The 15945-nt window shown below is 42.7% G+C and overlaps 1 protein-coding gene across 5 annotated transcripts in view; it reads left to right on the top strand.

The window, feature by feature from the left end:
• The window catches only part of TGFBR1 (transforming growth factor beta receptor 1), a 74210-nt gene that overhangs the window by 16775 nt on the left and 41490 nt on the right, over positions 1–15945 (top strand). For all 5 annotated transcript variants that reach the window (XM_073332551.2, XM_073332548.2, XM_073332549.2 and 2 more), the window contains one exon: positions 13354–13584. In XM_073332551.2, the coding sequence (XP_073188652.1) occupies positions 13354–13584 (231 nt within the window). The remainder of the gene's footprint in view (positions 1–13353; positions 13585–15945) is intronic.

Below are 15945 nucleotides of genomic sequence, written 5' to 3'. Positions count from 1 at the left end.
TCGACCAGAAATACAGTGAACTTTTAACACAAACATACCACTCTTCTTTAGAAGTGTTTCTCAAGATAACATTTCAAAATAAAAATTCTGTGCTAATCCACTACTGAGACTTTTTTTTAAAAAAATCACTAGTTCAAAGTTCAGCCAGGTCAGTAGAAAAAAATTTAGTATCCAGTATCTGTATGAAATGAGAGTCTGATCTATTTCAATATAGTTCAAATAAACATCTCAGCACCCTTTTGGCAGTTCCAGCAGGGGAGGCCAATGTTTGATGGTGAGCATGGAGACTGAATTACTCTTTAATCCTCAGAGGTGCTATGTTCATGTAAGGGTTGAGGCTTATCTAGATAAGGAGGAGATAGGTTCGCTCTTCATGTGGAAATGACTTCTAAAATGTGCAGTTCTGAAATTATTTAAAACTGTACTGATTGTCAAGTTAAATGGTTTGAAAGTTTACAGGGTGTTGTATGCTTCATGGCATATATAACTGATTTCTTTTTTGTTTTCAAATGAGGCTAGGAAGAGCCACTATGTTTCTATACAAAGTCCTATATTCCACTGTTGGCACTCCAGCAGCGGTTAACGAATGAATGCTATCTCCAAAACTGAGCTTATTCAAAAAAATAGATACTGAGACCAAGATGTGATTCTATGTAAATGGTACTTACAATGTGTTGAATTCCTTTTAAAGTAAGTGTGTGTGTCTGGAGGGGTGTCTGCTAAATGAAAAAGGACAGTCGCAGTAAAGAATCCTTTTTCATCTTAGCAGGGATAAACAACAGATAATGGAAATTAATTGAAAGCTAGAACTACGACTTTAAATGTAAAATTATTTTAATTGATTAAAAGTTGATTTGATATATCCATGCTCTTTGAAGGTGCCATGTTTAATAATCTATTAAGATTTGCAAGTGTGCCTGTGTATTGTTTGAGGGTGAATTGATGAGTGGAGCAAGAATAGATGTTTCTGTAAATTACAGATTGCTTCTATGTCCATTCCATATCTGAAGGAGCATCTTTTTGTATGTGCTCACCTGTGTAACTACTGGTTGAGCTGCAGGGGAAGCCTAGTGTAGCACGGACTTTGGGAGCACTTTTTAATTGCAGCATCAAAACTAGACATTTTTATGATAACATCAGAGAACAAGGCTACAATTACGGGCAAATAGCACATCATGTTTATAGTGCATATTTCTATCAAATTCTACTAGCTCATCTAGATTTTAACTTTACAAAAATTGCTTGGACTAGGTCATTTAAATCTTTTATTATGCTTAATTCTCATAAGAAATAGTTTAAAATACAAGTCATGGTATAATTGAAAATAGACTCTGTGTGTAAAATAAGATATTAAAACACATTCATTTTGACCTTACCCATAAATGTCCAAGGCTAGAAACTTTAGTTCAGTCAAGATGGCTGTCAAAAAAAACAAAAAACACCCCCCCAAACCCTACATTAGTTTGAGTATTGTTGTGTTTGTTTTAAAGTTATTACGTTCTGGAATCTGTGGGCTCAGAAGAACAAAAACTTGTGGAGAGAACCATAAAGATTTTTTTTTTTCCAATCTCTTGGTCCATGGTATCAATGTTTTAATATGTTGGCGGTTCTATAATTCCAGTTTCTTTGACCGGACTATCCTCCCTCTGTTCTCCTCTTGCTTGCTACTTCCCCACAGCTCTCTCTGGATTGGCAGAGAGTCACTCCATGAAGGCCAATTTTATTTTGACTGTTAATTGGTCTTCCTATAGAGTGACTGTCTACTGATCTGGAACAGCCCTCCCAATTTTTCTTCTACCTCAGTTACCTTTTTGGGTCTTTTTTCCATGTTGAAAATATTCACTTGGATTTCTGGTGCCATACTTAACACTTGAAACACCAGGGACTGGTGCCAGGAGAGAGACTTCCATTTGCTTCTGGGAACAAGAATATACATGAGAGAGCTGCTCAGTGGCTCCCAGCTTTGCATATGACTCCTCTGATTTCATCCATAAGAACACAGAATTGCCATGCTGAGTCAGACTACAAGAGCATCTAGTCTACTATCCTGAATAAGCAATGGCCAATAACAGATGGGTGAGAAAGGGGAAAACAAGTTTCCTAACAGGGAAAGCTTTCTAATAACCCCCAACTCTGATTGGTTTATGCCCTAAGTATGAGACGGTACCCTTATAGGATATGTAGAATGCCCTAACTTATGTGACTGGATGTTCTCATTGTCCATATACTTTTGTAATCCTCTCATTCCTTCTTTTTACTGGTCATAATTTTTTATGCCACTATCCTGTCCCCTTATTATTATGCCTTTGAGCCTGTTTAGTTTAATCTGACCAGTTGACTGTATTGATAGCCACAATTATCCAGTATTTGAGTGCCTTATAATCTCAAATATACAGTTATGTTGGTTTCAACCTCATTGAAGCTGGTGGGCATAATCACCCCCATTCAGGATAAACGTAAGAAACAATCAAGCTCTTTATAGTAGGAGCCAGTGCTCAAAACAGAGGCCATGCAGGAATGGTCAGAAATCAAGCTATTTAGGTGGTAGGGTTTTGCTGAGGATTCATTTGATTGCAACTCTGTGTGTGCCAGAGAAACACCACAGAAGTATGGGGGAGGGGGGGAAGCAGAGAAGCCCTGGTGGCGAGACCCTGATAAAGCAGAGCACTTTTTTGGGGTAAAGTGCTGGCAGAGAAGAGGCTTGGAACTGTGAGCAAAGAAACGGTCTCCTTCTCTTTGATTCTTGTTGTATTTAGAGGAAACAGGATAATGCAGTCTTGTTTGTTTACAAAGAAATACCTAGTTCCATCAATTTCTCCTCCTAATGGAAAACATACAAGATTCCCAAAACTGGCAAAGCGTTTGGTTGAAAAGGGGTCACACTGATGCAAGGTTGGAATCCAGTTTCCCAGGACAGAAACTGCGAGCTGATATCCCTGTTGAACCAAAATGGAACAAATAATGGCAGTGGTTGCAGAAATCAGATGGCCAAAAAGAAGTTAAACACGAACTGGAAACTTAACAACAAAAGGCTGGACACTTTGCCAAAGGTGTTTAAAGTACTATGTGGAAGTTTCTCGGAAAGAGCTGAGAACGAACTTGCAGGCAGAGATGAAATCTCTGGAGGAACAGCTACTGGGTCTGGTCAGATTGGGAAGTCCAAGCCATCTTTAATTCTCCTTGTCTGGAATGGAAAATTGGATTGAGATTACCAAAAGATTTTCCATGAAATGGGGGAGGCCAGGAAAGCTTTGGCCAACTTGGAACTTACTACCAGATGAGCTGCAGCCAGGACTTAAGGAGCTATGAAATAAGTGTCATAGATCACAGTGGAAGGCAGCTACATGGATGTGGAATTGGGCCAGCCAGAGGACTTTGGTAAATAAGACTGGATATCTTCATTTTCTACCTTATTTGTAAGTCACAGATGCCGGGGGGGGGGCGGCTCAGGAGAGGAAAAGACGATGTAAAATAGTGCAAAATCCCCATTATTTGAATTGAAACAATCTTTGATGGAAAAACTCCCTGGGAGGCTTTTTGCCTCAGTTCAACGTCCTAGCTCAAACCAGTGCCTGGGAGAACTAACCAAAAAGGAGGTTTCTAGCAGCCAGCTCCAATGGTGCTGCAGAACTTCTCCCAGAAAAGAGGCTGAGTTATCCAGATCTAGTACTAACCCTTGATATGCAGTTTGGAGCCAGCCATCAGTCTGAAATGGCCAGTTCACAGCAAAGAGCTAGAAGAAGAGGGAAAAGCGACTCCTCCTGAACTGGCAGAGGACCCACAAACTTGTGTTCCTGTCATATCCAGATGCAATGAGGACTTTCAGGATAAATGGACAGTGGATCAGCTTATAGATGCTCAGCTGGAATTGGACTTGCAGATAAAGATAAGTGAAAGGAGGCCAGAATCATTCCACAGCTGTGGAATTTTCCATGGAACTCAAATCTCGTTCTTTGCATCAGTGTAGCAGAAGCAGCCACTAGTGAGGAAGATGGAAGCTAATTGCTAGGAGCCTATTAGTACTGCTCTCTACTCCCGTGTGACTGAAAAGGAGATTCTAATTTTTGGTTCATGGCATTTTTGAACAATTACAAAAAAGTGATAAGTTTGGTTTGAAAAACAAGGGAAATTGACAATAATTAAAGGAGACCATTTAGGTAAGTGTGGGGGGATGAGCGAGGGGAGTTACTGTGAAATACTTTGGCCATAAAAAAGATTGTTGTAAATAGAATATGGGCAGACAGTCACCAGTGAAAGCTTCTCACCTAGTTTGGAAGATGGGGAGGAGGCGGAATATCAAGAGGAAGGGGCAAAGCTTTGAGGTACAAGGATCAACCTCACAGATCATCTTTAGTTCTAGGCAGTTTAACAACAATAAGGGGAGTTTGGCTATCAGTATGTAATAGAATCAGTGTAATGCTCTGGGATAGTGGTCTAGCCTAAGTTATTAGGCCATACTCGCTCAAAAGCCTAGGAAATAAGAGATCAAAACCACCACCAAATTGGTCTCTGCCAAGGCAGTGACTGGGGAATGTGCAGAGGTCCAAAGATGTTGGGTGGGGGAAGGGCAGGGAAAGGGATTGGGTTTAAAAATTTGAAGCCTCTGTAGTTAAGATAATGGATGAGCTAATAATCTGTATGCATTTTAATGACTAGTAAATGCCAGGAAAAGTCTTGAAAATCCAATCTATGGAAATTCCCTTTACAGATGTGATCCAGGTGAAGCAAATAATTTGTAGCCAATTGGTTTGCAGTGAACAAATTGTTCTGCTTCCAGGGACAGAAACTATGACCAGCTACCTGGTGTAGTAGCTTTCTAACAAAGGAAAGAGAGAATGAAGACCTGTTTTTGAGACCCAGATCCTCAAGGAAATCTTAGCAGCTGAAGTACTTGTGGTTGTGAAGTCTGGACCCTCTACTACTTGCTGAATGGTTTCTGACAAGCTGCAAATAGTGAAGAAGGAGCTATGGTTACAAAACATGAACCAGTGGCTGTAGTAACTGCTGGCATAGAAGAAAACTATAAAGGGGAAAGGGATAAAATTGAGCTCTCAGAATTACTTTTGGATTAGTTCTTGCACAGTGCTGCACGTTTAAATGAGGAACAACAGAACAGTCTTAAACAGAAAATCTTAAGAATCGGGACTTGTTCTCCCAATCCAACAATGAGGCTGTAATGCACTGGTCCAGCACCAGATTGATAGTGGATGGAACCACATCATTTTATCAGGGGCAAAGAGGGAAGAGGCATTACAGGCCACTTAAGAAATATATCAGGAAGGCATAATTGAGCCTTCACCCAGTCCTTGGGCCTCACTCATAGTTCTAGATAAGAAAAAAAAGATAGCACCAGATTAAGTAGGCAATAGAAAATTAAATGAAGTCACTTTAAAGGATTCTTATCCATCCACTCATGAACAGATGATACCCTGGATGTCGTAGCATGTTCAATTTGTTTTTCCACACTGGATCTTAAAAGTATGTATTGGCAAGTGCAGATGGATCCAAAAGACGGAGGGAAAAACTGCTTTCACAGCAGGACAAGGCCTGTGGCAGTATAAAGTTGTGGGTTTCACCATAAGCAATACTCCTACCACATTTGAGAGGGTATTAGATGGCATTCCTCTCTCATCCTGTTTTGTTATATCTAGATGATATGCTGGTGCAGGCTAAAATCTTTTGACAAAAACAGATACATTTACCAAGGACCTGTGATTTAGCCTACAGCTTTGTATCTAAAACTGAATCCAAAGAGACGTAAATTGTTTCAAAAAGTTTGTTGGGCGCACAATCAGTAAAGTGGGGGAATTTCCACTGACAAAGAAAATTGAGGCTATGCAGAACAGGCCAACTCTCCAGACAATCACAGAGGTACAGACAGACCTGACATCCCTGCAGTTGCTTTTCAGATTCAGGAATCATGAAGGGACTCTTTGGCAAAACTATAGTGCTATGATTTCAGTCACACACAGGTCGGGACTCTAGCATGGTAATGCTGATGTCTTGTTTGGTTGATTACAAATGGTACCCCAAGCACTATGGCAAGGAATTGGCTTTTCAGGGGATTTGTATGCTCAGGAGGAGACGAATTAAAGGCTTCCCGAAGAGAGAATTCCAATATTGGAATAGTATGTGACTGGAAAATCATTTGGCACATGCAGCCACTGTGGACTATAGTATCCCCTCAGAATGCCACAGTGAAAGCTTTCAGGTGCAGTGAGACAGCTTTGAGCTTAAAGATGAGATGGGGTTGGGGGGGGAGGGGAGGGAGAAGCCAGTGGGTGATGGATACAGGTATTAGCTAGTTGTACCAGATACATTGAAGAAGGAAGTTCTGAGGTTGTCATGACTCTAAAACTGCTGAAGAAAAGCTCTGGGTAAGCTTGAAATCTGTTGTCTTTCAGTAACAGAAGTTGGTCCAATAAAAGATATTAACTCACTCCCCTTTGGTCAGTTCTATCCTGGGACCAAAATACCAGCACTGCCAACATCTAAAACTGCTGGACCTTTTGGGGTTGCAAAGACCGTAGCCAAACTAAGAATGCTTTTATGTGGTAAAATGCAGGCAGGATGCAGAAAATTGTGTGTGGGGAGATGAGATTCATGCATTGTAAAGAAGGATCCTCCTAAGACCGTGAGAGCCTCTCTGCACCAATGGAATGCACTGCTGTTGGTAGACTGGTAGAGGCCCAACTATGTCTCAGACAATCAATATTTGTTGGTGGCCATAGGCTACTTCACAAAATAAAGCTTACCCAATAAAGAACCAAGAGACTGTGAAAAGAAGCAGAAGTTCTAGTGAATGGATTCAAAGTTTCTCTTTTGGTCTGTGAGCAACTCACCTGAGAACCCAAATATGGTGAAGAAATCAGAGTGCTTCTCAAATCTGCTGTAACACTCCTTAGGAATCCACAATACCACTCTGGCACACCCACAATCTGCTGGAGTGTTGGAAAGGTTCAATTGAACTTTGGGAGTTCAGCTGGCTAACTTTGTAGAACATCATCAAAGGGATTTGGGCCAGCATATCTCATTTCTTGTGATGGCTTATAGAACACCAGTCAATGACTACAAAGTGGGCCCCAGCACTCCCCTGGCTCATACCAAAACATGAGATCTCCACAAACCTCTTGTATGGAATTGCTGAAGAGGAACAAAGAAATCTGGACTACACAGAAACCTTATAAACCAAAACTGAAAAAGCTAACACCTCTGTTAGGGGGGAAAAATGGGAGGATAGCCATTGATACAATGAAAAGATTCTATGAATAAGGTCATATGGAGAAACTTTTAAGAGGGGTTCATTCCATGATCCTAGAAGAAAGGATAGGAGACCAAAGTTGAATAAACCTTAGCGGTACCCTATTACAGTACTGACTGACTCAAACAAAGTGGTGTGTAGGATAGAGTCAGGTCCCAGGATTTAATCAATGTTGTTCATAAGGACTATCTGAGAAGGTATCAAGATTAGGAATTTTCAGTGTAGATGTGTCCAGACCTGAGACTGTAGCTGTAGAAACTGAAGTTTGAAATGGAATGGCCAGTCTCCATCCCAGCTAACTGATTTCTCAGAAACAACACATTTGTCAGATCGGGCAGGGAGAGAAACTCGAGATCTGAGAGTAAAACCAATTTGGGCAGGTGATATGAAAAGTCCTGACAAATGCTATGTATATAGTTAATCTTGTATCAGTTATTTGTGTTTAAAAAAAAAAAAAATTGTTTTTGAAATGGGTCATTCAGGATGTCACCATTTTGGACTCCATTGAGATGCTGGATGGAACTCATGGGGTGGGTGTGATGCAGGGATGGGGTGGGAAGAATTAACCCTAATTGATGCTGTTGGGCATAATAGCTATCAGTCAGGAGAAAGGTAAGAAGACAATCAAACTCCTTTTGTGGAATAGATAGCTGAAACAATAGAAGCCACTATCCAAAACACAGGCTATGCAAGACCAATCAGAAACTGAGCTATGTGGGCAGAGGGGTTTTGCTGAGGATTGATTTGATTGCAGCTGTGTGTGAGAACCCACACGAAACACACAAAAGAAACAAAGGCCCTGTATAAATTGGCAAGTTTCTGTGCAGTAAAGCAGCTTTCTGCACTGTAACTCCCAAGGTGTACACACTGCCAAGCCACTTAGTGTGCAGAAACTGCGCAGTTGTAGCGTTGTTAAAAAACAAAACAAAAAAACCAACCCCAACAAGAGGTGTACAACTTTCTGCGCCGGGGCTACTGCGCTTCAGTGCCAGTGTAGACACCATGGTCAATACAGCGCTGCAATTGGCCTCTGGGAGGTGTCCCACAATGCCTGTTCTTGCCTCTCTGGTCATCGGTTTAAACTCTACTGCCCTCAGGTGACCAACTGTCATCCCCACCCCGTAAATTGCTTTGGAATTTTGAAAGTCCCCTTCCTGTTTGCTCGGTGACGCAGTGCAGTGGTCTCAGCGCATCTTTCCCGGTGGCCAGGCCTGCCGCACGCGTCAGGCGATCCCCCACTTTGAGCTTTTGAGCCGCTGGACCTCATCAGCATTTGGGGAGAGGAGGCTATTCACTCCCAACTGCGCTCCAGCTGTAGGAATTATGATACCTATGGACAGATGTCATGATAGAGAGGGGTCATGACCGGGACACACTGCAATGCTGGGTCAAAGTGAAGGAGCTGCGGAATTCCTACCACAAGGCATGGGAGGCAAACCACTGTTCCAGTGCTGTGCCCATGAGCTGCTGGTTCTACAAAGAACTGGACGCTGTACTCAGCGGCAGCCCCACTTCCACTGCGAAGACCACTGTGGATACTTTGGTAGCTCATGTGCCAGTTGAAAGTGGACTGAGTCAGGAGGAGGAAATCTTGGATGAGGAAGGGAAGGGGGACCCAGAGGCAGAGGATGATTCGGAGGTCCGAGATGCATGCAGCCAGGAGCTGTTTTATCCTGGAGGAGGCCAGCCAGTCACAGCTGTCAGATGTTGGTGAAGCGCAAACAGGGGAGGAGGCTCCTGGCAAGTGCATTTGACGTTGGGAATTGCTGAAGCGAGTTGGGGGGGGGGGAAGGAGGGTTGCAAAAAGCAGACTTCTCTCCCACCGCATGCCTACTCTGAGCAGCAGAACAGGTTGTTGATTGACTCCCTCACTCCACGGGAATCTGCCTCCGAGATCTCTAGGAAACTCTCATGGAGATACTGGGCAATCTGCTGCCGCAGGTTCTTCAGTAGAGCTGCTTTGTTTCTTGCCCCACTAACGGTAACTTTCCCATGCCACTGTGCTGTCACAGGGAAGAGGGGGACCATTGCTGCACACAGGTGAGCAATGTAGGGACCAGAGCAGAAGCTGCAGTTGTGGAGAACACCCTCCCTTGATTCCCTGCTCACCCTCAATAGCAAGATATCTTCCATAATGATCACATCCTGTGATCCACACACTGTGGAAAGTGTGGGGACAGGAATGATTATCAGCCCACCCCCATCCCCTTACAGTGCTGGCTTTCCCCAAGAGCCATGTGTCCAGTGTACAGCAGGGTCTGGGAAGAGTGATTTACCGTGCCCCTGCTCCTACTCACGATTTTGGGGGGCTTCTGGTTCATGTGTGCTTGCCTGGGGTCAGCCAGTTAGTGACAGGCGTGAGAGTTTTAAATCACTGAATCCATGTTCTCAGTGTTGCAGACAATGCTGCTTCTGTAAAATGTTGCATTTAAACTTCACAGAGATGACCTTGCGAGCCCAGCCTCCCTCTTTATCAGTGGCTGAATGGCTGCGCAGAATTAGAAAGCGGCCAAGAAGATCTGAGGAGGACTTTCTGCATGATGATATGAGAAATAGGAATTGAAGGAGTGGCTGCACAGCGAGAAGAGGGACCAAAAGGAGAATGTGACATGCCACAATGAAGCCACGGAGCGACTCTTAAACTTTATAGAGTGCCAAGCAGACATGCTCCTGACAATACTAGCTCTTCAAACCGAGCAGCTCTGCATCTGCGCTCCCCTGCAGCCAGTGTTGCAAAATTCTTTCCCATGTGCCCAACACGCTCTTATCAACGTCCTGGCTCCAGTCTATAGCTGCGGCATTCCACTCCTCCCCCATCACGGTCCAGCATTGAAGACTCTCACTACCCACTGCACTCAACACCCATCCCTCTGCAGTTTGGCCCTGCTGAAGTACAGTACCCTCTGCATTGTACTCCAAAGGAGAAGGTTGGATATGATCCCTGGACATACACAAATCTTTAGCTGTCCTGGGACCCCTCCTCCTCCTGGGACCTTCCCTTCCCTCACCCCCCTCTGCTGATTTTTTTGTTGTTGTTGTTTTGACTCTCTCTCCTCCTGTTGTCTTTTAATAAAAGAATTGTGTTGGTTTGAAAGCAATCTTTGTTCTATTAATAGAAAGCAAAATGAGCCCTGCAAAGCAACATACAATTATGTTAAACCCACATATTGCATCATGTGCACCAGTCTCCACTTAACATTACAAGCACTGCACTCCTGAGTACACTAACAAATATTAGTGGCTTTCAGCTTCAAATTGCTGCCTCAAGGCATCCCTGATCCTTATAGCCCCACACTGTGCCCTTCTAATAGCCCTGGTCTCTGGCTGTTCAAACTCCACCTCCAGGCGCTAAGCTTCTGCAGTCCGGCCCTGAGTGAAGCATTCACCCTTCCCTTCACAATTATGTAGCATACAGCACTCGGCTATAAGCATAGAAATATTGTCATTGGGACGCTGGACCTGGCCATAGAGGCAGCACCAGCAGGCCTTTAAACAGCCAAAAGCACACTCAACAGTCATTCTGCACTTGCTCAGCCTGTTGTTGAACTGCTCCTTGCTGCTGTCAAGGTGACCCGTGTATGGCTTCATAAGCCATGCCATTAAGGGGTAGCCAGGGTCTCCCAGGATTACAATGGACATTTCGACTTCCCCCTACAATGATCTTCTGTTACGGGAAGATAGTCCCAGCTTGCAGCTTCCTGAACAGGCCAATGTTCCGAAAGGTGTGCCTTTCCAAACCAGCCTGTGTTAATGTCCGTGAAGTGGTGATCCACAAGTGCCTGGAGAAGCACTGAGAAATACCCCTTGCAATTAATATACTCGGTGGGTAGGTGGTGTGGTGCCAATATTGGAATATGCGTGCCATCTATCACCCCTCCGCAATTAGGGAAGCCCATTTGTGCAAAACCAACCATAATGTCATGCACGTTGCCAAGAGTCACAGTCCTTCAGAGCAGGATGCAATTAATGGCCCTGCAGACTTCCATCAACATGAGTCCAACAGTCTACTTTCCCACTCCGAACTGGTTAGCAACCGATCGGTAGCAGTCTGGAGTAGCCAGCCTCAACAGTGCAATCGCCAACCGCTTCTCCAATGGTAGGGAAGCTCTCATTCTCATGTCCTTGTACGGTAGGGCTGGGGTGAGCTCATTGCACAGTCCCATGACTTTCCCATGTGGCTTTCCTCTGGAGTTCTGCAGCCACTACTAATCATCCTAGATGTGCATGATGATGTGATCCCACCACTCAGTGCTTGTTTCCCGAGCCCAAAAGTGGCATTCCACTGTGGTTAGCACCTCCATGACTGCTGCAAGCAATATCATGTTGTAGCTACTACACGTGGTGAGATCAAAGTCTCACTCCTCTTGCCTTTGTAGTTTAAGGAATAACTCCACTGCCACTCGTGACGTGAAGTGTTGGTCAGAGCGAGCAGCATACCGGTCAACATTTCGGGATCCATTCCTGCAGCCCAAAGAGGCAGGGCAAGCAATACAGAAACAGTTGAAAGATGGCCCCAAATGCAGATGGAAGCACAGGGATTGCTGGGATGTGAAGCAATGCATCACAGGGCATTGGGACATGACCCAGGATGCCCCGTGATTCCCTCCTCCTTTCCACAACTCTTAACAGCAGAAGAGAAAGAGGTGCTCTGTGGGATAGCTGCCCAGAGTGCACCATTCTGAGTAGCACTACAAGTGCCGCAAGTGTGAACATGCTACTGCGCAGGCAGCTGACAGTGTGAACACAGCAGCGGTTTCTCCTATGTGCTCTGAGCGATGCTGTAACTCTGCCAGCGTAGATGTGCCCAAAGAAGCCTTAGGCCATGTCTGCGCTACCACCTGAGTGACATAAATTTTATCGGCATAAGTGGTAGTGTGCATGGCACTGTATTGGTTGGAGAGCTTCTGCTGACATAGCTACCACTGCTCATTTGAGGTGGTTTTATTTCAGTGGGAGAGCTCTCTCCTGTTGGCATAGAGCGGCTACACAAGCAATCTTACAGCGGCACAGGTGCATCAGTACAGCTTCATTTGTGTAGACGTGGCTTTGCAGCCGGAGAAACTCGGGTAGCATGATCCTGACCGCAACAAAAATAAAATGGAGAGATCTTTTGGGTGAAGTGCGGGCTGGAAATAGATTTGGAACTGTGAGCGAAGCAAGTGTCTCTAGCTGTTGTATTCAGGGATATAAGACCTCCTGCATTCTTTGTAAATAGGGTTGTGTGTTTAAAAAAACAACTGACCAATCATTAATTTCCCCCACTAACCAAAACGACCTAGTAGGGCTTGAAAATGGGCTAACCAATTAAGTTGGCAAGGATACCAGTAATTCCTTCCTTGTCTCGGAGGTGTCGAACTATTATCCCATTTTATATATAGTGAAACCTAAGATTAAGTGACTTGTCCAAGGGCACACAGGAAAGTTGTGCTGGAGCGGGCTAGCACTCTAACCACTGTATTCTCTTTGCTCGTAAATGAGTTTCTCAGTGTCTCTAACTTCTTTTTCTTCTCAGGACTTCTTTTTCTACCGTTTGTTTTGTGGTAGAGTGACTAGAAATAGAGCTTCATAGATGAAGGTGTTTTTTGTTTTTCATAAAATCAGTCTTTTAAATAGTACAATGGTATGTTTTTTTGATTTTTTTCTTCATACATCCCTGCATGTGTTTTTTGCTTTTTTTTTTTTTTTTTTTTTAAAACCACTTTGCAGAATGCGCAAGTGTCTTCCTGGGTGGCTACATGTAATATAGAATGCAATTAATGCACGAGTAGTTCAAAACTTTAAACTCACAGGAAACGAATTTCACATTTTATTTGTTACAAATCCATATCTAGAATTTGATTTAATCATTTGGTACTTGTAATTGCTGGTATTTTCAAGGTTGCTAAACAAAAAATGTTTAGGAAGTCTGGTCTTAAAAGGATCGAACTCCTAATTTAGATTATGGATGAAGTAAGGTAAGGAGGACTGTTATTTATCTCTAGCTCTTAACTAATCAAGGCAAGCACTATATATCTGTTGCTTTATAAGCAACAAATCTTTTCAATTAATGGTTGAATGAGCTTAATCTCAATTTAAAAATTTTTATTTTTTAGGTCTGCCTTTACTTGTTCAAAGAACAATTGCAAGGACTATCATTCTTCAAGAAAGCATTGGGAAGGGTCGCTTTGGAGAAGTCTGGCGAGGGAAATGGAGAGGAGAAGAAGTTGCAGTGAAGATATTCTCTTCAAGAGAAGAACGCTCATGGTTTCGTGAGGCAGAAATTTATCAAACTGTTATGCTACGTCATGAAAATATTCTTGGATTTATAGCGGCAGACAATAAAGGTTAGTAAGCTTTTGATAACTTTTCACTTTTTATTGATTGTGTATGTACTCCTATTTCAAACTCTTCATAGGAATTGAAAACACAAATGCCACTTTCTGGACATTTCATGTTCTTTGATGCTTGTGGAAAGGTTGCTGCAAGTGTAATCTAGGATTACACGTGAGTTTTATTAAATCTGTTTTATTTAACTTTTTAATGACTGGTCATTTAATTTACCTCAAAAAACAATCAATCAACTGAGATCTCAAAACTAGGCAGCACATTATGTACAACTTGCACACAGACATTAAGCATTATATTTAAATTGAATGGTCTTGTCTAGTCAACTCAGTTTTTGTGTAGATACTGAACCATTTCTGTAAATCTACTTGTCATATGGTCAATATGCATATTTCTGTGCTCTGACTTTCTGCTACATTCAAAACTCATCTGTACAACAGCCAGGATTGCGTCAACAATTCACTGCACTCCCAGCAAGTTGTTCAGCCTCCGCTCCTCCTTATCTTGTGACAAGTTAAGCAATTACTCCCCCAAATAAGATTTACTTCTTTTTTAATTCAATTTTACTACCACAGTTGCATTTGGAGATGTATGCTACTCCCAATTGAGCTCTGCTGTCCCTTTCCTTTATATAGTGTCATATGACTATCTGTAATTAAACTGTCAGCTCCTGTAACTTAAGTAAAAGTCAATTTTTAGGATGTGACAAGGAAATTTTGGCTTTCAAGGGATGGGTAGCCATCTATTTTGAGAAGGTGTGTAGACCTGATCCAGATCTGATTTAGATTTTATTAAAGCATTACTAGATTTTATTAAAGCATTACTAGAAGATTTTAACATTTAACTTCTCAGACTTGCAAAAACACCCAAGTCAAACAGTTCCTATCTTTTTCTTAGGAATAGATTTTTTTTTTCCTGTGTTGATAGGCAATATCAACGTAGCATTTTCCATGGGTAGTTGTCATAGAAGTAGTCAAAGCCCGATGCTAAATTTACCAAATACTAAAATGTCCCTAACATATCCTATCAAATTAGTTTCTCTCAGGAAAACTGAAGTGTACGAAGTTTGCTTAGAGTTCATCAATATGTTTTTCAGAACCTGCATTCAGTTTGTGAAAAGTATCTGAAAGTTATTCACTTAAAATTTGGAAGGGTAAAGAGACCATTGCAAGTGAGGGACCTCTCATAATAAGAGTACAAACTATTCAGAAGTAATTTGAGAGCTTCCATCTAATGGATAAAAGAAATAGAGAATTTAAAATAGTTTTAACTACGAGAACACATGCAAGTCTTGTGGTGGGGGATGAGGGGCGCAGGAATTGTAGAAGGAGAATATTAGTGTGCTTCAGACCAAGGAGGTCTGAACATCCTTGATGACTAATTACATAGATTAACCTTCTTATCATTCTACCTTCTTGTGGTGATGTATTGCTAATGATGAAATATATATAAAAAATATAACCTTGCAAATATTTTCTGTGATGTAAAAAATAGGTCCAAGGTCAATAAATCTAACCATTAACCACCCTTTCTTTTTTCGAAATAAGCTTGTGCCTCTGATCGGAGGTTTCATGTAGCATGCATGAAACTCATGCTCCACACTGTTGTATAGTGCTGTGCTTACTAACTGCCTTCAGTTCCTTCTAAATTGCCTCCACTTGAGACCGAGTCTTAGCAGTTGTCCATGTTAAGTTCTACCTCGGCTGTGCCCCCATAGCTCTAAAATAAACTACTAAGAGGTAGTAGTTCGACCTGTAGTTTAAAATAATTTCTCCCCTTCTCAGAGCTTTGTTACTGGAAGGGCATGCCCAGTTCTGCCTATCATATCGGGAGGCAATCCTGGTATGTGGTGATCACTCCTGGTGCATCTCTCGCTTCAGGGATCTTCAAGTTTCCAAAAAGTGCTTTTGGTCTGGCATGAAAATCTAGAGTTAGAAAAAACAGAGAGATCAAACTTTGGTTCCGCATGATGAAGAGCTTGCTGCACCCAGCCTCTGACCCCAGCCAGGGTACCCCCGCAAATACTGGTCTTCAAATAAGTCAGCTACCTCTACTGTCTCCAAGCTGCATTCCTCAAGGACATTTAAGAGGAAAACCCAAGACTCCTCTCATAAGACTTCCATAGGCCATGTCCCAAGTTCTCCTGGTAGGAATCTGCCTCAAAGAAGTCAGAGTTGCTGATGAGTCCAGCTACTTCAACACTCATTGGACTCTGACCTGGTACCCACAAGGCTGATGGTTCCTCAGGTAACCAGGGCACTGTTAAGCCTAAAGACTTCAAAATGTCAGCCTCTGATAGGCCACCAGTACCATCAAGGGACCGAGGCATCACAAACAGCTCTATTGCTACTCACTCAGTA

This window comes from Lepidochelys kempii, chromosome 2 (assembly GCF_965140285.1).
Source record: "Lepidochelys kempii isolate rLepKem1 chromosome 2, rLepKem1.hap1, whole genome shotgun sequence".
In the NCBI taxonomy this organism is placed as follows: Eukaryota; Metazoa; Chordata; order Testudines; family Cheloniidae; genus Lepidochelys; species Lepidochelys kempii.
This window is presented reverse-complemented; position numbering and strand designations above follow the sequence as displayed.